This window comes from Entelurus aequoreus, linkage group LG08 (assembly GCF_033978785.1).
Source record: "Entelurus aequoreus isolate RoL-2023_Sb linkage group LG08, RoL_Eaeq_v1.1, whole genome shotgun sequence".
Taxonomy (NCBI): Eukaryota; Metazoa; Chordata; class Actinopteri; order Syngnathiformes; family Syngnathidae; genus Entelurus; species Entelurus aequoreus.
The window spans coordinates 21,221,306-21,243,205 of NC_084738.1; the positions used below are offsets into that span (position 1 = coordinate 21,221,306).

General features: G+C 39.0%; 2 protein-coding genes across 2 annotated transcripts; one reads left to right on the forward strand and one right to left on the reverse strand.

The window, feature by feature from the left end:
• Nucleotides 1-4,938: 4,938 nt before the first annotated feature.
• Nucleotides 4,939-19,839, forward strand: rhot2 (ras homolog family member T2). Its single transcript, XM_062055913.1, has 19 exons — nt 4,939-5,147; nt 8,687-8,745; nt 10,520-10,601; nt 10,690-10,733; nt 10,807-10,860; nt 10,940-10,992; nt 13,193-13,301; nt 13,418-13,519; nt 13,599-13,697; nt 13,776-13,884; nt 13,976-14,096; nt 14,188-14,272; nt 15,011-15,156; nt 15,240-15,340; nt 15,663-15,793; nt 15,884-15,967; nt 16,040-16,162; nt 18,751-18,953; nt 19,077-19,839. Exons 1-19 carry the CDS (start codon nt 5,111-5,113, stop codon nt 19,192-19,194), a joined length of 1,860 nt encoding a protein of 619 aa, XP_061911897.1. The 5' UTR covers nt 4,939-5,110; the 3' UTR covers nt 19,195-19,839.
• Nucleotides 19,840-20,366: 527 nt separating this feature from the next.
• LOC133655610 (histone H1.0-B) lies at nt 20,367-21,660 on the reverse strand. The gene has a single exon (XM_062055914.1). The coding sequence runs from the start codon at nt 21,306-21,308 to the stop codon at nt 20,676-20,678; it is 633 nt and encodes a 210-aa protein (XP_061911898.1). The 5' UTR covers nt 21,309-21,660; the 3' UTR covers nt 20,367-20,675.
• Between the last annotated feature and the right edge of the window lie 240 nt (nt 21,661-21,900).

Sequence of the window (21,900 nt, forward strand, 5' to 3'; positions counted from 1 at the left end):
AGCTTTGGGTTGTGTTGAATTGATGCAACTGCCGAAAGAGGATTTTTGTGGTAACATTTGCATTGACTTGCCTTTTTGAAAGTGCAGCCTGCTGCAAAATTAATCAAATGCTCTGAAAAACAAAACTCACAAGAAGGAATTTACGATGTGTTGTTTGATTTTTAAGACCAAAGGAGAATGACAACTCTTTTATACAATCTACTTTGAACACAGCTGCATGTGGTTTTACTTCATAACATCTTGTAAGCGTCTCAGCTGGAAAGCAGAGCTTTAACACTCTACCCCTAATTTTAAAAGAACAGGTTCAGATGTCAGCCTATTTCCCAAGCGATGTATGCGTCATTTTTACCCTTTAGTGCCGTTGTCTCGCATCCAAAAAAAGGAAGCTTTTATTGGAATAGCCAAATGTCTTTCTGCTAATTTCATAAATAACTACATGTATGTGTTTTCCTTCCACCAATGTAACTAAAATGTTATATGTACAAAGCTAGCCACAATAAATGTTTAGTAACATTTTAGTTGTGATTAAGTTTAATTTATTCAAATACATTTATGTGTTTAAAGAAACTCACAGTAAATATATATATTGTATCACAGTGGAGGGCCGTCAGGGCCAGCAAGGCCTTCTCTGCTGGCCTAACATAACCAGAAATCATGATCAAAATTACACATAAAATTATTTTTTAATTTACTTTCCCTAAATATCTAAAATTATTCATATTTTCTTCATGTCATATAATGCTCGTTCCAGTGCTGTTGTTAGTTTTAGTTTGTATCCAATCAGAATTCAGCTATCTTATGTTGCCATGCTGTACCAAATCTGCCTAGAGCAGTGGTTCTTAACCTGGGTTCGATCGAACCCTAGGGGTTCGGTGAGTCGGCCTCAGGGGTTCGGGGGAGGTCAAAAAACACCCGACTCATCGTGTAAATACAAACTTCTTCCTATCAGCGTATTACGGATACGGCAACAGCTGACTGGTTTGCAGGTGTGTAATTTGTTGTGAGTTTATGCACTGTGTTGGTTTTGTTGTTTGAACAAGGTGATGTTCATGCACGGTTCATTTTATGCAACAGTAAAAAAACATGGTAACACTTTAGTATGGGGAACATATTCACCATTAATTAGTTGCTTATTAACATGCAAATTAGTAACATATTGGCTCTTAACTAGTCATTATTAAGTACTTATTATACCTTAATTGGCATGGCCTTATTATAACCCTAACCCTAACCAAATAACTCTAAATTAAGTCTTTATTACTTAGAATATGTTCCCCTAGTGTCCAAATAACTCTAAATTAAGTCTTTGTTACTTAGAATATGTTCCCCATACTAAAGTGTTACCAAAAACATATAACATTGTCTTGAATTTGAAAAAAAAAAAACATTTTATTTTTCACTAAACAAGGGTTTGGTGAATGTCAGAGGTGGGACCAAGTCATTGCTTTGCAAGTCACAAGTAAGTCTCAAGTCTTTGCCCTCAAGTCCCGAGTCAAGACAGGCAAGTCCCGAGTCAAGTCCAAAGTCAAGACTGGAAAGTCTCAAGTCAAGTCCCAAGTCCTGCATTTTGAGTTTCGAGTCCTTTCAAGTCCTTTTAACCACAGATTAATATTTTTACACAGATTGTGTATGCTTTTAAAACGCTGTATTTATTTATTAAAACAAGTGCATTTGAAATTGCAGGGAAAAAAAGTGCTGACATTGCAATTCATAATAGCACTATTAACCAGTAATTTTAATAGTTTAAACCATTTTAAACATTTAACTCGTTCCTTTACAGAATAAACACATTTGAAAAAACAAGAGCAACTGTACTTATTTGTACAAAAGTGTTAACATTGTATTTCCATGGCATATTGCATTGTAACTAGTTCCACAGCAGTTTATATTCTGTTCTTACCTTATGTCATTGATCTCATCTCATACTGTATGTGTTGATGTGTGCGTACACATGAAAAACATAACAAATACATGAACATAACAATGAACAGAGTTGTACTTTTTAGATGTCAGGCCCCTATGCAATATGTACACATATTGTTAATATAGTATACATTTTAACTGACCTTTATTTGACTATGTTTGTCATTTTATAAGTGGCTAAAATATGCGGTGCTGCTGACCGCCGTCTAACGTTACGTTACTGTGTGTGATACATTGACTAACGTAACATTAAGTGTAGGTACCTCATGCAACCCTGCTTAAAAAAAATCACTTGACAAAAAGTATGAATAAGGTAGCGAACTGCAGTGGACGCATCAGATTGCCGTGTTTTCAATGACGTTATAACCATAGACATCTTATAAGTAGATGCAGCATTGGCTGCTGTGACGCGAGCAATTTGGCCGCCATCTTGAAGTGGTGACGAGGAGCCGGCGAGCAGCCTAAACTGACAGTTGACAGGTAGAAAACAAAGATGTTGTTCAGCGTTTTCCTACTCAAATGAGCGGACTGTTGAAAATAGGAATCGGGGATTACTTTTCACGAGTAAGATTTAACATTAACATACTATTGGTTTTATTTTATGAAAATAATATTACCACAGAGTTGAGAAGGAGCAAAGATCTTCAATATTTCTATGTGAAAATCACAAATAAATCTTCTGGGGGAGGATGACCCCCCTACAGGGGTTTGGTTTACAAACTTTCAGCCCCACCTAAAACAAAATTCACCAGCCGCCACTGATTATGATGCATTCTCATTTTAGGCAAAATATAAGACAATACTTTAACAGTATAATTGTAACCAAGAATAAGTCTTCAAGTAACAATATTCAAATACTAACATTGTTGGGTAAGACAGCATTTGCTTTTATTCTGAATCCAGTTAAACAAATTGGTGGTTTTAGCTGATATAAAGACTTCCAGGTGTTTATATATGTTGATTTGGCAGACGCTTTTATCCAAAGCGACATACATAAAAAATACATATAAAACAATCACTGTAAACATGATCATTTAAGGGAAGAATGTAATACAAAATATTAATACAAAGTGTCAAGACAGAATAAACTCTCTGCTGCTGCAGCAACAGAGATACAGTCTATAAGATATATAGATATCTAATGTATTCATACATTGTTTGTGTAGGATATACGCATGTATATATAACCTAATCATATTGTTTCTTCTATTTAAAAATAGCTGACCGTTTATTTCCCCTTTCTCTGGGATTATATTCCCAGTTTTGATCTGGGACGTCTGGTCACTTATAGCATATAAGAATATTATATTACTGTTAAACAAACTATGAATATTAAAACATGTGTCCATTATCATAGCTACACGTATGAGAAAAAAGCGCGTGAAAATCTGTGGTATTCAGTGAGGTAAAATGAATTAAATGCGCTGACAGTTCATTGCTCCTGCCAAATGAATTGCACTGAGTGCAGCGGATCACCACTCCAAGATGGCGGCCCCGCGTCTCGTCTGCGCCAGTAGGCAGTAGCGCTCCATGCTGCGTGCCTTTAGAAGATGTCTATGGTTATAACGTTAGCAGTGAGTTTACAGCCTCACTGATTTAACTACACAGCAAATAAAAGTAATGTTACTTAGCCAATAAACGTTATCTTACATTCAAAACGTACCCTTCTTTGTGCAACTTCAAATGTCGAACAAAGTTGGAAGTTGTTGCGTCTCCGTCTGTAATATTCGAAATGCGTGATTTGCATACGGCAATTCGTTTTTTGTTGACCAAGTCGTAGTTTTTATACCCGAACGAAACCAACTTTGGCATCACTTTTTCTCACTGCCGCGCTGTTTGACAACTCTTGTTCATTGGTTGTCCTGCAATTTGATTGGATGAATGCTGTGTGATGAAAACAATGTAGATCTAATTTGATTGGCTGTTGTACTGAGAGCACACACGCTGACAGGCAGCACACACGCTGATAGACAGACACGTAGAAAATGAAAGATACGGAGTGCTCCCAAATAACTTTTTAAGCTTTGGGTTTTGGGGAAAGTAGCAAGTCATGTCAAGTCAAAAGCCTCAAGTCCAAGTGAAGTCACAAGTCATTGATGTTAAAGTCTAAGTCGAGTTGCAAGTCTCTTTACATTTTGTCAAATCGAGTCTAAAGTCATCAAATTCATGGCTCGAGTCTGACTCGAGTCCAAGTCATGTGACTCGAGTCCACACCTCTGGTGAATGTGCATTTGAAACTGGTGGGGTTCGGTGCCTCCAACAAGGTTAAGAACCACTGGCCTAGAGCCTTCAGAATCAATGCAGGTGTCCTTGCACTGTAAGTGAACAGGCACATACAGGTGATAGACAGTTCCGATAGCCAATCAGATCACGAGTTGTTGTCAATAAGGCCTTCTAGATGGCCTCACGTTGAACGTGACATTTATGCGTCCTGTGATTGGATACTCATCGGGACCGTTCGCGGATGAATTTGAGAACACACAGAGTTGAGACAGTTGCGATAGCCAATCAGATCACAAGATGTTGACAGGATCTGTTCTGTTACAACTAAAAGTTGTAAATTCTTGTTGTTAAAGTATGTCATGCTTGTCATTGAATTAACATTGTTACATGTGTATTTGTCGCCCTCATGTGGTCAGGGCAGTTAATATATATTAGAGAAGTGTGTACTTTGAATCAAACTATATTGACCGGAAGTTGCATAAGCCAAGCACAGAAATTTACGGTATATGTTTTAATTGCTGATGCGTTTTGATTGATTTTTAAATGTGCCAGAAAATAACCCGTTTTGTACACTGGTGATTTGTTTCAATACCCAGTAGGCTGTAAATGTGTTCCTGAATAGTATTTCTCCAACAATGATCATGTGGTGACATCAATTATGGTATTTTGAGAGGTAATAATAGTGTCATCATGATACGGTGTATCAGGATGACACCATTATGAACTGAGCATTATTTTCATTGAAAAAGACCACGTTGCCATGTGTAATAATGCCGTTTGGCCGGCAGAGGGCGTGTTTTCGCGCTCTTCCTTTTTGAACCGGAAATTACGAGTTCACCTTCGCAGTAGAGAGACGAGGCACATAGTTCAAGCTTTGGCGAGGATTTTAACATACAAATGAAATATAAATGTCACATTAGCACAGCTGCAGCGTGTCTGGCTGTCCCAACAACTGGAATAAACCATGAAACAAGACGTGAGGATACTTCTGTTGGGGGAACGTAAGTGACCCAGGCTTGTCTGACAGCTGTGGCGACGAGCTAGCAGATTAGCAACAACAGCTAATGTTTGCTCATTTATAAACTTTATGATTCTCAAGCCTGTGCGGCACACATAAGTGATATGTTATTCCGTGGACATGGGTTACTGCTGTATTGAAGAGATGTTGTACCACTATTATGCTGACTTGACGCCGTGTAACTTGCATGTGGTAGTTTGGAGTTTATAGCGTTCATACAGTGTTAGCCCCTTACTGACACTTTTTTTATTTCATGTCAATGCAATCTCAGACCTTCGCACAGTTCTAAATAAAACAATATGATTATGATAGTCGAAGATACTGTATTTATTCTCTATAGTACAGAGCGCACTGTTGTTTTTAAAGACTTACTAAAATACACTAGTCATCCATCCATTCATCCATTTTCTACCGCTTGTCCCTTTCGGGGTCGCGGGGGATGCTGGAGCCTATCTCAGCTGCATTCGGGCGGAAGGCGGGGTACACCCTGGACAAGTCGCTATCTCAAAGATCCTTTAACACAGTGCATCCAGGAAGTATTTGCAGTGCTTCACTTTTTCCACATGTTATATTACAACCTTATTCAAAAATGGAATGATTCATTTTTGTCCTCAAAATTCTACACACAATAACCCATAATGACAATGTGAAAGTTTTGTTTTTGTTTTTTTTAACAAATGATTGCTAATGTTTAAAAAAAAAAAAACTATATCACATGAACACATGGTCACTACTACCTAGTTTCTCTTGTTATAGTCTTATTTTTACTGTTATATTTGTATTCTTATTGTTGCTTTTAATTTGCATTGTTATTGTTATATTTTCTATTTTATTTCCATTTATACCCCCATTATTTACTTTTTGCTTTTTAAATTCGATATCAATTCTGTACACAGCTGCTGAAATTTTAATTTTCCTGAGGGAACTCTCCTGAAGGAATCAATAAAGGACTATCTATCTATCTACAGCCTTTGCTCAATACTTTGTTGATGCACCTTTGGCAGCAATTAAAGCATTAAGACTTTTTGAGTGTGATAAAACAAGCTTGGCATACCTATCTTTTGGGCAGTTTTCGCCCATTCATGTAAGTATTATATAAAATAAAAAGATTTTCTGTGTGGAGTTTGTATGTTCTCCCTATGACTGTGTGGGTTCCCTCTGGGTTTTCCGGCTTCCTCCCACCTCCAAAGACATGCACCTGGGGATAGGTTGATTGGCAACACTGAATTGGCCCTAGGGTGTGAATGTGAGTGTCAAAGTTGTCTGTCTATGTGTTTGCCCTGCGATGAGGTGGCGACTTGTCCAGGGTGAACCCTGCCTACCTCCCGAATGCAGCTGGGATAGGCTCCAGCACCCCCCGCGACCCTGAAAGGGACAAGCAGTAGAAAATGGATGGATGGTTGGTTGGTGCCAGTGGACCAAAGCGGTAGTGTTTTGCCTGAAGGAAGACCACATTTCCCATGAGGAATCACAGTTTTTTTTCTTTATACAGTACTTTTGAGTTTGTGTGGTTGGTCGTGTCAGTGTGGAACTGCAAACTAACTAGCTGGTGGATATTTATTGCTACCACGCAAATTTCCGGTAGCTAACATTAGCATTATTACTTTGATTTGAGCATCGAAAAGTACTTACTAGTCCAGCAGGAACTCAGCCATGACAGCATCGGTCTGAAATCCCTCTTTGTCTTTGAGGTTCCTCAACACCAGCGAGTGAAAGCCGGGCTAATGTTGATCCTTGACTATTATTTTATCTGGGTCGCCTCCCTTTTTCTTTTTGTCTCCACAGACAAAACTTTTTGTGCCTTTGGTTGTTTTGCAGCTTCCGCCTGATAGCAGTAATTGCATTCATCCCAAAAGTTATGAAAGTATTTTATGAAGGTTGAAAAGTTACTCAGTGCTGCTTTAAGTTGGCTGTCCGTATTATGATTTGTCTGTGGGTAAAAAAAAAAAATCAGTCCGTATTTCCTTGTTTTGCTGTATTTTTTACACGTGACATTTTGCTACGTTTCTGCCAGGAAAGAGTTGTGTGTGCATATTAAGATGTGTGTATGTGTTAAGTGATAGTAATTGAACAAAATGTAGATTGTTACGTCCATGCCTTGATTGTTAAAGATGTTGGCAATGAAAAATTTCACATTCATACCCAAATAAATGCTTTTGATCATCTGTACATTCCGTGAAAAAATAAAAAATGTTATGCACACTCAACTCTTAGGCCTTGTTCACACTGCAGGTTAGTTCCGATTTGTTTGCTCATTTGCTACTTTTTTTATGTTAGTGTGAACAGTGTGATTCAGAATTGTTTTTATCCGACCCAGGCCTCGTATGTGGATATAAATCAGATATATATGCGATGCATCCTCGATGTGACGTCACTCTAGTTCACTTCCTGTTGCCATTATTCCTTGAAATATCGAGCGATCACTCTGTCTACGATAACACCGTCTGTATGTTCGATGTGCTCAATCGAGTAGTTTAGTTTCTCAAAACAGTAATGTGTTTATATTGTTATATGTTGTTTCTTAATGAGGAAATACGTTAATGACTTGCTCGTATTCGTGTTAGCATATAAGCTAGCATGCTTCTCCAGTAATCGAGCAGTATCGCGGTTTGTTAATTCATTAAAGTGTTATCAATCACGGTTTTTCGATCATTTTAATTTTAACCCGTAATACTAACCGTCGGGAGTTTCTACCACGGTTTATCATTATATTGTTTATTGTTACATCCCTAATATTGACATTCTGTATGCCTTTTCAAATCATGTCCCATCAATTGAATTTGCCACAGGTGGACTCCAAATAAGCTCTAGGAACAAGGATGGTCAGTTGAAACTGGATGAAACAGCACATTTAGACTTCTTTGCAAAGGCTGAGAATACTGTGTACACATGTTTTCTTAGTTTTTTATTTTTAATAAACTTGCAAACATTTCTAAACATTTTTACGTTGTCATTATGGGGTATTTTATGTCGAATTTTGAGGACAAAAATGGATTTATTCCATTTTGGAATAAGGCTGTAACATAACAAAATGTGGAAGAAGTGAAGCGCTGTGAATACTTTCCGGATGCACTTTATACCATATAACCGTAGCACTCTGTTGTTTTAAGGACCTACTGAAAACATTACTCAATGCTCATGTATTTGACTGGCGTGATCTGCTGTGTTTAAAGACCTGCTGAAAAGCACTAGTCAACGATTCTCTATAATAGACTACATAACAGGAGCACTCTTGTTGCTTTAAGGTTCTTCTGAAAGCACTAGTCAAATGTATTTCTACATTTTTAGTTTGTGTAAATGACAAATACATAAGTTAATATGTCATTATGCCATTTGGACATCCCTGCCATTTAGCACAAGAGGTTTAGGGTCATATCCGCTAAAACCAAAGGTTTAAAATGCACAACCTTGCCATTTCTCCAATTTGCTTGCTATCAAATTGACTACTGTTTCCGTGCTGCCTGTGTCTACTCATCATGCCAATTCTGTTATAAGCAGCTTTTCTTATTCTCTCTTTACTAGCCAAGGTGGGGAAGACTTCCCTCATCATGTCCTTGGTTGGAGAGGAGTTCCCTGAGGAGGTCAGTGTGTCAGCACAATTTTCTAGCTGGATAGTGCCGCATATCAATTGTCTGACTACTTGACTTTTGCAACTGTTGTTTGCCGCTTGTGACAGCTAAAATAAGTCTTGGGAAGTTAATGTTCTCTGAACTTTTGTAGCTGAGATGAATGACAAAATGGATGCATAGTACTGTATCAAAAAACAATTCAATTAAAGAACATTTTACTGTAATAAAACTTGAAGGAATTTGCGTTTTTTGGCATGCACAGTTTGTTTTAAACTATCTCTAATTTAACTGTGATTGCCTTAAAATGTTGCTGGCAAATGTGCAAATGACAACAGACTGCTTATTATGAGAAGATTAAAACAAAATAAAAATAAAAACACTCAAATAGTCATACAATTTCAGATTGTCAAAATGTTGTTCTATGTACTATGCAAAAACTGGTAGCTCGTAAGAACCCAAGTCGTAACGGCAGTTAAGGTATTTTTAGACCTACAAGGAGGACTATGGTCAAAGTGCAGGCGTATGTTTACTAAATGTAAATAGGCGTATGTTTACTAAATGTCTTATATAAAATATAGTTACCAAAATGTTATTTCACAAATAATCTTGTCTTTTCTTGGCTTACTGCCTTAGTCACTCATTGAAAGGTTCTTTGCTGTAATGCTACTTAATGTTTTGCAAGAATTTTGTTTGGTTTTGCAAAAAAAGTACAATTTGCTACAAAATGCTTTGCGGGTTTTGCAACAGTGTGATCTATCTAGGGAGGTGCCAATCGGTTGGCCACCAATCAGTATCGGCCAATTTTAGTGAAAAAGTAAATGATCGGCTATTACCGCATAATGCTTTTTAATTCCTATCACAAACGCAGATTTTCTCTGGCTAACAGTTAGTTAGCAGCTAATTATGTGTCTCCATACACAGTGTGGAGCCGCTCCCCTAAACTAATAATTACCTCCATTATGTAAAATAAACTGCATTTCGTAGTATCTTAAGTATCATTATCAAGTAATAATAATGACTCGGGGACAAGGCTGAACATGTTACACACTGAGTAAAAGCCAGGGGCATGCATGTTAATAATTAAGCTAACCTAGATTAAAACACCAATAAATAAGTGCTTAGTAAAGTTTAAGAAGTGCAGATGTAACTGTTACACCAGAAAGTAAGCAGCAAATTAACAAGTAGATTAATAAGAGTCTAGAGAAAGGATAACACAGTATAACAACAGTTGTTTGTGATTAATAAGAGTCTAGAGAAAGGATAACACAGTATAACAACAGCTGTTTGTGTGACAGCATCGCCGCAGTCCGTACACAACACGCAAGAACAGTGTCAGTTCGATGAGTAAATAAGTAGCATATAGTGGATGTTCTTTAGTTATTGTGTGCAATTGACTTTGTTTTGCTCAAACACTTGTATGTAATAAAGTAAAATAAGAAATGTATTTAAATATTGTGTTGATATTGTTAATCTGTCAAAAGCACTTACCATAAATTAATTTAAAAAAATGTACAGGTAATACATGTGATCGGTATTAGTATCGGCCGATCTCACTCATGGATGATTGGAATAGGCAGCATAAAACCTTAATTGGAACATCCCTATAGGAAACTCAAGTTTTTCAGATATCATACCAATCGCGTCTACAGTGACTTAATAATGTCAGCCAGAGCAAAGGTAATCACATCCACTTATGGGTCCCACCCGGCATTTTTTATATTAGTAATGGGGGCAAAGGCAACTAATAGGGGAAATACTCATTGTAATAATTCATGGTAACTCACAGGTTCCATCTCGAGCTGAAGACATCACCATTCCTGCAGATGTCACACCAGAGAAGGTTCCAACACACATAGTGGACTACTCCGGTATTATATCTGCTATTTTATCTTAATAACTGTGTTTAGTGTGTTTGCTGTTTGGGGCATACTTAAAATTGTCCAATTACACTGACAGAAAATGAGCAGAGTGATGAGACCTTGAGAGAAGAGATCCTCAAGGTGAGGCAACACAAATGGATAATAACAGGAATGCACCCACACAATATCAATGGTTCCTTTTCAATCCACACAGGCCAATGTGGTTTGTGTAGTCTATGATGTCACCAACGAGGACTCCATAGAAAAGGTAGTTATCACAGCATTCCTTTAAATTCAAACATTAAATTACGCTCAATTTATTTCAATCGTTGCATACTGTTTTTCAGATCAAGACTAAATGGATACCTTTAGTAAATGGAAACGCAGAGAAAGGACAAAAGTACGTATCAGCTTTTGAAAGCTGTCACAAAAATACACCCCTTACTATTTTTTTTTTGCATGTCACATATTAGGGCTGAACGATTAAACGATATCGAATCGACATCAAGGTTTTAATTAGTGAGATAAATAACCGCAGGAGGCAGCGACTTTTGTTTTTTTTTCGCCATCATTGGCATTTGAGTGGCAGACATGTCCGCCAATCAGAATGGTTGAGTCTCACGTCATTTGCCTGCTGGCCAATCAAAAGTGTTTAATGAAACAGCAAGTTTATGTGCGCTGCAGTGGAAGCAGCCACTAAGCTAATAACAAACACCACTTTCTCCTTGTAAAAAGTTTTAATGGTGAATACGCCTGGGCCGATAGCCAATAAATCAATCAATCGAACAATCAATCAATCAAAGATTTACTTATTAAGCCCTTAATTTCAAATGGCTGCACAAACCACGACATCCTCCAATCTGATCCCACATTAGAGCAAGAAAAAAATCAATCCAATAACAAACAATGAGAAACCTTGGAAGGGACCGCAGATCAGTTTAAGAGCATGATGTAGACAGAAGCTTTAAGCCAAATATTTTTAAAAGTAAATTATTTCAATTTTTTTTAATGATTAAAACAATATGCAATAATTTACGTAATGTGTGGTATCTTGATTCGAGAACATGTTGACAGTATAAAAGTAACATGTCTTCCTTCACTTGGTATTTTCACAGTTTTATTCATATATATGTATAAAATATAAAAATCGCAAATCGTATTGCAATTACATCTTTTCTCAAAATCGTGCAGCCCTATCACATATTGCAATTAATTAATCTTTTTTGAATAGCCTCGCTTACTTGTCTTTATACAGTTTCACCTTCTTTAATTAATAGGTCTATTTGTCCCTGTACAGGTTTCTTTGCCACATTGAGCTTTAAATATTGCGGCTTCACCATGTCATTTATTTTTTGGGGGGGGATATTATTTTATTTTTTTAAGTATATTTCACACATTTTTTGCCCTAAATTAAGCATTTCAAGTATAAAAATGGCTAAATAATCTAAAAATATAAATATAACAGTAGTATTGGCCACTAGAGGACACCAAACCATTGGAGCGTGCTATTCAGTAATGTAAAAGGTCAAAAAAAGGTGTTTTACCCTCTATTTATGAAACTTTTTTGACCTATAATAAAGATTCCTACTTCGCGGAAATTAATTTATTTCTGTCATGTCGGTAACCAATTAGCGGCCATAAATGAGGGACAATTGTAAAGAAAAAAATGTCAACTGCCCCAAAACTGCTTTAAAAATATTATATAACAATACCAGTCAATCTTTTAAAAACTACTTTTACCGGAATTATACATATCAATTCATATTTTTGGTTGGGATTTTAATACTTTAAAGGCCAGTATGTTTACATCATTCTACTGTCCACTGTTTTGTTGTATTAAACTTAATACATCTAATTGTGTCAGATGATTAAAGTATTTCATTGTAATTATTCGCATATATAAGTTGTTTTTAAATCTTTAAGTGTACCTGTTACAGATAATTTTCAAGTTTTTCCCCACTGCGGTGTGGGCCGACAGTCACACATGACGAGCGCACGTTAAACCTGCGTTATAAAAATTTGCGCCGTTTAGGGAAATTAGCATTAACTGGTTATCACGTTAACTTTGACATTTCTGATAACACACAGCTTTGTTACACACAGCTTTGTTACACACAGCTGTAAACATTTATTGCCTTTGAATGGGAAAACGCTGCGCCATCTAGTGGACAAATGTAAAAAATCTGTAATCAAAAGCCTATTGTCTGTGGCGAAATATCAGAATCAGAAATATTTATTAAAGATGCCATTTGTTTATTTTTATATAAATGTAGAAATAGAAGTGCCGTTTTTATCTAAACATTTTCTTTAAGGACAAATGTTTCGTTTTTTATGTAGCTTTGCTATTTTAGGCTGATTTAAAGGAACCAAGATGACAATTCTAAGCAATTTAATTGAGTATATTGTGATAAATTTGACCTATATTGATTCAGCACAGCCAAAATGGCTTGAAAAAAATTATGCATGGCAAATCTCTCTAGAATCGCTTAAAGGTTAAAAAAAAATGTTGCACCCAAGTAATCCTGAAAAAGAGCACATGTCCGTTCCCTTTAAATATTACACTACTTAGTCATCCTGTTTATAATTTTTTGTTACGTCAGAGTACCAATTATCCTTGTGGGGAACAAATCCGATCTGCGCTCTGGGAGCTCTATGGAAACCATTCTCCCTATCATGAACCAGTTCTCTGAGATTGAGACGTGTGTGGAGGTAAGCTTTATCTGCCTTTTAGACACACATTCTTATAGACATAATATGTAAATATTTGCATGTGCACATGCTCCCTGATAATAACTATGTATTTACTACTTTGTTTTCCCTTCAAGTGTTCAGCTAAAAACCTCAAAAACATATCAGAGCTGTTCTACTATGCACAAAAGGCAGTCCTCCACCCCACCGCCCCTCTGTATGACCCTGAGGACAAACAGGTTTTTAAATTCCCAGTCTCCTCCATTGCTATTTGTGCTTTTAGTGAATTAATTTTCTCCCCTCTCGTACTGTCTGCAGCTTAAATATCTGTGTGTCAGAGCGCTCAGTCGAATCTTTTACATCTCCGACCAGGACAACGACCGTGTCCTCAGTGACGCTGAGCTTAACTGTTTTCAGGTACTCATCAAAAGTTGTTGTTTTTTTAAGTTCAAAGTGAACAAAAGCCAACAAACTAAATACATTTCTTCCACATAGAAATCTTGTTTTGGGAATCCTTTGGCACCACAAGCCTTAGAAGACGTAAAGACCGTAGTTTGGAAAAACACCGGAGATGGAGTGCAGGACAATGGCCTGACCTTAAACGGTAAATAGCCCTCAGTGAGTGCTTGAAACGTAACACTGTGTTTTCACAAAGCCACTCTTCACTCACGACAGTGCTGTGTTGTTTTTTCCAGGTTTTTTGTTCCTAAATACATTATTTATCCAGAGGGGAAGACATGAAACCACATGGACAATCCTCAGAAAGTTTGGTTACGATGACAACCTCGAACTGACTGATGATTACCTTTACCCCCCGTATGTTCGTTGACATTTCTGCTCTGTTGTCATCGTCTTTATGTTTGTACTCACAAGTCCCACATTCTCATGCTTGTGTTTATCATGACAGACTACGTGTTCCTGCGGGCTGTACCACTGAACTCAATAATTTGGGTCACCAGTTCCTCCAGCGGCTCTTTGAAAAGTATGATGAAGTGAGTTGCCAAGTCCCAACACACCAAACATATCTGTCTAGTATGTGGCATTAGATATATTTGACTTCTGGTAGGATTTAGCTTCTGACCCTTAACCAGCAGAGGGTGCAGTTAATTTAGAAACGGTTACAGTGGCACATTGGTTTTCATTCTTTCTTTATGGTATTTAAAAAAACAAAAGCAACTTTTCCAATAAGAAATCATGTAAAACCAATCACACTGTTCCAGACACCCAAAAACATGAACACACATTTTAAAGAGAATAATTACAGTTTTACAGAAAACAATGCAAAATATGTTTAAACAATGAATTAAATTGATAAATTGCCACTTAACATCACTTTTGCCTTGATTGAAGACGCATGGAGGCAAAGACCCTGAGAAGGGGAGGGGCGAGCCAAGTATACACCACATATGTACTTTGCTATAAGTTCTTTCTTGTATTCAATAGTGCTTCTCACCTTCATTTATTAAAGTGCTGGCACTCGCAACTTTTCTTGGCCCCATATCGGGTTCTTCTGCACTCAGTAAAGAGAATGAGTCACCAAAGTATGGGATTTTTTGTTTGGGCACCTGATTCTGCAGAACAATATGTGGGCAGGCAGACTAGTTTGTTAATCACAATGTTTGGCTGCACGATAACCAAGACAATATACAAAATCTGGGGCAAAATGTTGTTAGTTTTTTTGTGGGCTGTTTCTATAATGGTAACCTCCTTAAAAACATTTTTTTTCTCAGGATAAAGATTCTGCGCTCTCAACGGCAGAGCTGCGGAATCTTTTCTGCACTTGTCCCTACATGCCATGGGGCGCTGAGGTCTACATGACTGTCCCGACAACCGATGAGGGTTACATATCTAGTCATGGCTACCACTGTCAGTGGAAGTATGTGCTGACTTGATGTTTTCCTACATTTCTTTTAACTTTTTAGATTAATTTATTGACAAAATTAATCTGTATTCACACAGGCTTTCCGCTTACCTCGACATCCATCGTTGCTTGGAGCACCTTGGATACCTTGGCTATCCTATCCTCACTGAGCAGGAATCGCAGTCTTCCGCAGTCACAGGTGTGTGTATGCTAATGTATATGATCGGATGTGAATGTCAGTGGTTTGCAAGATGGCACTTAGTCTGTGAGACAACAATCCTATGTAGGAGGATTAATGGTGTTTATCCCATCCAGTGCAGCCAAACAGATAAACCTGCATGTCTGTGTCCTTCTGTCGTGTATGACAATATGATGAATTAGAACAATAAAATAATTATTTTGTTGATGTTTTGTCTTGTTAAAGCTATGACATTAAAACATACTCACTGTGGTAGTCTTTTATAAACCTATGTATGTGCATCTTGTTTACCTTTTCTCTTGGCTGTTGTTTACATGTGCAGTGACGAGGGAGAGGGATGTGGACCTAGAGAAGCGCCAAACTCAGCGGTCAGTGTTTCTGTGCAAGGTGATCGGCCAGCAGGGGACGGGCAAAACAGCTTTTCTCCAAGCCTTTGTGGGCCGCAACACTGTGGTATGATGCCATCTGTTAAGGGGAAAATGAATTGCGAACATGCAGTTGTCTCTACATCATGCTGAGATCTATGTTTGTTTGCTTCAAAAGAACAAGGACACTAACAGCCGCAGTGCCTTCTCCCCCTTCGCCATAAACACTGTGCAAGTTGGCAATCAAGAGAAGTACCTTATTGTAAGTTGCTCCGTCCTCATTAACTACGACTTTTCACCTCTAACCCTGAAGACTATTCTTGTATCTGTGCAGCTCAACGAGGTTGATGTGGAGGCGGACTTCCTGAAGGCATCAGATGCCCACTGTGACGTTGCATGCCTCATGTACGACACCAGTGACCCACATTCCTTTGATTACTGTGCTAGTATATACAAGGTATTGTAATACTTAATGTTCAATTTTTTTGTACTTTAAATTTTCTTAATTACAGTGGTACTTTAACTTACAAGTACTCCGACTTACAAGTTTTTTTTAGATTAAAGTTAAAGTACCAATGATTGTCACACACACTAGGTGTGGCGAAATTATTCTCTGCATCCTGATGGCTGCTGGTTAGCGCACCCATTTATCATTTATTTGACCCATCACCTTTGATCACCCCCTGGGAGGTGAGGGGAGCAGTGAGCACCAGCGGTGCCGCGCCCGGGAATCATTTTTGGTGATTTAACCCCCAATTCCAACCCTTGATGCTGAGTGCCAAGCAGGGAGGTAATGGGTCCCATTTTTATAGTCTTTGGTATGACTCGGCCGGGATTTGAACTCACGACCAACCGATCTCAGGGCGGACACTCAAGAGTAGTAGATGCGAGTTGTCCCTCAGGTTTTTTTGTCCTTTGATTTGCAAGCATAATTTGAGTTACGAGCCTCCTCGCCGCCGGTTGAAGTAGTGACTGTCCACAGATCAACACAATCCTGCCCTCCAATCACCAAAACTGACAAAATTAGGGTAAAGAAGAAGTGGACAACTAAATCAAAGAAACAAATCATTGAAAACATGTTCTACCGATTAGCTGACACGACGAGTACCATCAGTCCACATAACACAAACCAGATTCCAGCCTCTGCGGTATGCAGCCACAAACGTCCAAACGACGGACATTTATCCTCCAAAACATGGTGACAGACGGTTTTCCTGCACTAAATTAGTCTGATTACTCAAATTAGTATTTTCACACCTACATGTGAAGTCCCAGTGTCCATGCACACTTTCTAATGTGACTATTGGTCTTACGCCGTGTGCCTTCCCACTGGGGGGTGTTTATTTATTTTTAGCGTGGATTTATGTATTGCTTTTTCGGTTGACTATCACTTCACACAATAACAAGGCATCTGCGGCTCCATACAAGTCAGCAGCACAGTTCTTATTGTACCTGATACCCGCTGTAATATTGGCAAAGATTACAAATATTGGCTGATGTTAAATAGCAGACAGCATCAATAAATAATCGGTCGGCGCTACGAACATGACACTACTACCAAGAAACTCTCGGAACTGATGCAGGTTTGAAGCAAAGAAAGACTGGCGGGAGAGAGTTGTTTCTAATGTATTTTTGGATGGAGAATCATGGAAACAAAATGTTTGAATGTCTCTGGAGTAATACAAAAGGATCTGTGGATTGATGGAAGAAGTTTTAAATCCGAAGGAAAAGAGAGTTTGTGCCCCGATACCGCTCCAAAGGGTTGCTATTGTTGTGATGAAGCTTGCCAGTTGTGTGAAATACAGAGTTTTTGCTGATCAGTTTGGAGTGCACAAATGCAGAGTGAAGAGGTTTGTGTATGCTTTCTTCTGTGTCTTTAATATACCTGCTTCATTGTCTTTTCTCTCATTCGCATTTCTTTCGAGAGTGTATTAAGCGGGCCTTCTCTATTTCCTTATCTACCTTTTTAAATTAATCTGTTTCTTTTTTTCTCCCATCGATGCACTTCAAAATGTTCCTTTATTTTAATTTGTGGAGCAAAAAAAGGTCTTTTAATTCCATTTGTTGCCTGTTTTGATTCAATGGTACCTGCTTCCGGATTGTATCCCGCATTGAGATTGGCGCATGCGGGATACGAAGGGTCCCATCCGGCAGCCCACACCGACTCGAGAGATCTGGTTTCCAATCGCATAATCTAGGTGTGTTAGTCCAGTTTCACAAAAGCCAAAGAAGATCAGGTTAAAGTGTTTCCATGGGTTGTAGGCTGCTTCTTTAGAATCGAGCTATTTGAGAAATCAGACTAATTTAGTGCATGGAAACATAGTCACTGCCAATGCTGTGTTTGGCGGGATTCAGCCCGTTCTATTTCCTGACATGACAAACTGGACAACAGAGCCTAACCTTTGGTACACAGACAGAGCTTGCTGTCAACTTTGACCTTTGGTCCGTCGTTAAAAGACATCAGTGTGCAACTTAACTAACAGTAGTTATTCGTATTGTTACACAACAGAGAAAAAGCATGTAGGAGACAAAAGTTTGCTCCCCAATGAACAACATTATTTTATAAACTACTGTAGTTGTTTGTAGTACATGCTGTTGTAATGTTTTTCAAACAATATTTCTTATCTAAAATTTTGTTTTTAAAACGCGTGTTACATGTTAAAATTGTGGGCTGCGGGATGTATGCTAGCCACGAGGCTACAAGCCTGAGGTGCTAACCAGGCGGCTAGCACACTATTTGAAGCTGTAAGGGAGTGAGGTTTACCGACATACATCTGGCGCAGCCTCTCCGGCTGGCCCCCGTTACACAAGCCCCAATTAAATTGATTTCATATAATATATGAAGGCGGGGTACACCCTGGACAAGTCGCCACCTCATCGCAGGGTCAAGACAGATAGAAATAATAATTTATTTCAATGGGCAAAGCTGATTTTAGGATGCGAGTGTTTTGAGTCGCAAACTCTGTCGTAAAAATTAATTGAGCTCATAAGTTGAGGTACCAATGTACTTGGTTTCTGAGTATTTGTTTTTTTCTGTGCATTCAGCAACACTACATGGAAGGCAACGTTCCATGTGTGTTGGTTGCATCCAAACAAGACCTTCCTGAAGTCAAGCAATTCCATGGAGTGACCCCAGCTGAGTTCTGTCATAAACACAGACTGCCTCAACCGTTGCCTTTTTCCTACATGTTTCCCGACTCCAACATCAAGAACATCTACACAAGACTTGCCTGGGCTGCTGTGTACCCGTACGTTGTACTTAACTAACTACCGCTAATACATTTTAATTAATCTGAGAATCACTCATTTTGGTGCCCTGTAAAAATGTATTTGTTCTGACCTATATTTTTTTGTTTTGTTTTTCTGACCAGACACCTGAATGGTTCAGACATGAGCAACACATCATTTTGGCTGAGAGTGGCGTTGGGCTCAGCTGTGGTTGCAGTGCTGGGCTTTGCTATTTACAGAGTGGTTGTCAGATTGAAATGACCAGTGACCAGCTGAGTGGTTTGTATTTTTGTTGCTGCGGCATACTGATCACAACTTCCAACAGTGTTCCTATCTGACCTGGTCTTCAATCAGTTGGTTTTAAAAGTAGGAGTGTTATTATTCCTAATTGTTTGTCATTTTGCCATATGCATTATTTCCCTGCCTTACATTTCCTTTGCCTTGCTTAATGCATTGATACACAAAAGACTGATGATGGACCAATGGGTGCTCTATCAAAAATGGACAACAGACAGGAAAGTATTTTTCAATTGAGTGTTCATGAGGTTGAAATGTTTTTATACACATGCAGTTTTTCCTAAGCTTGATTAATTTTACTCTTTAAAGTAGATTTAGCAACCTAACAGGGTGTATTTCATTCAACTGGAACCACCGACCTGTAAAATAATTGTATTTGCACCATGGATGTGCACTTCCCCATAAAAGGGAAGCATTGGCTGACTTTGCCTTGTTAAATTGTGTGTTGCAGTGAAGCCTTGGATGAAGATGAAATACTGTATTTTGGATTTGCTGACAACCCTTAAAAAATGCAAGAAAGTCTATACAAATGAGTTGCCCTTGCAATTATATTTCCATTTAACTGAAATTGTTTGGAACTGTGTTTTATTATTCATCTGAATACACAATATCATGTGAGCTATATACCTGCTGGTTTTATGAAGGTTTTTCATAATGAAAGTGAACTGATCTCAAAAGAACACACCAGGTGACTTTAATTTAATGTTTGCATGAATGTTTGTGCTTATTCTGTCACATTTGACGGCGTCTACTTGTAACTACAAACCTATCAGTGCCGTTACGGTATTTAAAATGTACGCAAATGTGTTCATAAACATTTCTCCATCTCGCAGGCCGTTCCTACAAATCGCCAGCGGGGGGCACTGTGGCATGTTAAATGAATGGCTTCTCCCATAAGTGAGTGTCTGCAAAGCCTTTTACGTCATTGATTTCCACTGATGGCACAAAGCTAGCAGTAAGTGACATCATGTGAAATGTACATCCATCTACCGCTTGTATTACTGATACTAATTTTAAGATGAAAAATGTACATAATGACGTATACGTTAAGTGTCCAATGAAAACTCTTGATCCTTTGTGCCACTATTCGTATGTGACGTCAGCCCTCTGTTTCGTCATAATTCATGAGAAAAAAAACATTTTTAGGTGTTTTATTGGATGGAATTCCAAAGTAATGTTAATTTAAGTTTGGATTTGAACAATTAAGAGGATGGAATGAAGGGATCTGGTACAGTATTAAACGCAGGACCACACAGTTGTGAATATACATATACTGTATATATGCATGATCATGTACACTGTAATACCGTTCCAACATGTCATGGTGCAGCAGAGAGGAAACTACTAAAAACAGCAGAAGTTTGCATGGAACTTTAAAAAAAAAATACAATACATATACGAAAACGTCCTTTAGGAATATTTACATAGTCTCTGATCATGTCCATTTACTTCTTTTTGCCTCCTTTGGCAGCCTTCTTGGGGGACCTTGCCTTGTGCTTGGCCGCTTTCTTGGCTGGCTTTGCTTTGGGTTTGGTCACCTTGGCCTTCGTGGTCACCTTCCTGGCTTTGGCCGGCGGAGTCTTCTTGGGGGTCACTTTCTTGCTCTTCTTGGCGGCCGCTTTCTTGGGTTTCTCCGGTGTCTTGGTCACGCTCTTGGGCTTGGACACCTTCTTCAGCTTCTTGGCGGCCGGCTTGGACACCTTCTTCAGCTTCTTCGCGGCCGGCTTGGCCCTGACGACCGCCCGCTTCTTGGCGGGAGACTTTTTGACGGCGGTCTTTTTGGAGTCCTCCGGCTTGGCGAGCCTGAAGGATCCGGAGGCACCAGTGCCTTTGGTGTGGCGCAGCTCCCCGGACGCCAACATCCGCTTGAGGGCCAGTTTAGTCTGAACATCCGCGTTGTCGCCCACCTTGAAGTTCTTCTTGACGTACTTCTGGACCGACTGACGGGACGCGCCACCTCGGCTGGCGTCGTGGATGATGGCCGCTATGATCATGTCCGAGTACTTGGGATGAGAAGCGGGCTTCTTGGGCTTGGGGGCCTTCTTGGCTTTGGCCGGAGCTGCCGATGTCTCTGCCATGTCTGCTTTAGTTCCACACACCCCAAAAACTACTCTTTAGGAAGGTTATGGCTCGGATAGTTCAACAGAAAGGCAGCGAGACAAAAAAGGAGAAATGGCGGAAAAAGTCCCAAAAGTGTCAGTTTTTCTTTAAAAAAAAACAAACAATATAAGAATACCTTCAAGTGTCCACGCAGTGTGACGAGACAGGACAGTGGATGTCTTCGGAGTAATTCCACAGGCTCTTCGGTAACGCATATGATGCCTCTCTGCGGACGTGATTGAAAACAGCAACTGCCAGCAGCTGATCTAGCGTACTCCATGGAACTGGCGCTGTCCCGTTTGTGTTTCTTCCTCCTGCCATTCCCCACAAATGTAACAAGTGCACGCCCGCAACGACTCGCCGAACGTTCCGGTTCGATAGCAGAGGCTTTGGGCTTCCCCCGGACACGTTTGTCGCGCCTCGCCGCCGCCGAATAACAACTTTTATTCCGGGAAAACCGACTCGAAGTAATACGCGCCGTCAACAATTTTGCACAATTCGCGCTAAATTGACCCGAACGGATGGCACCTGGCGGGAAATGTTGGCGTGCATATTAAAAGTGAATCTACG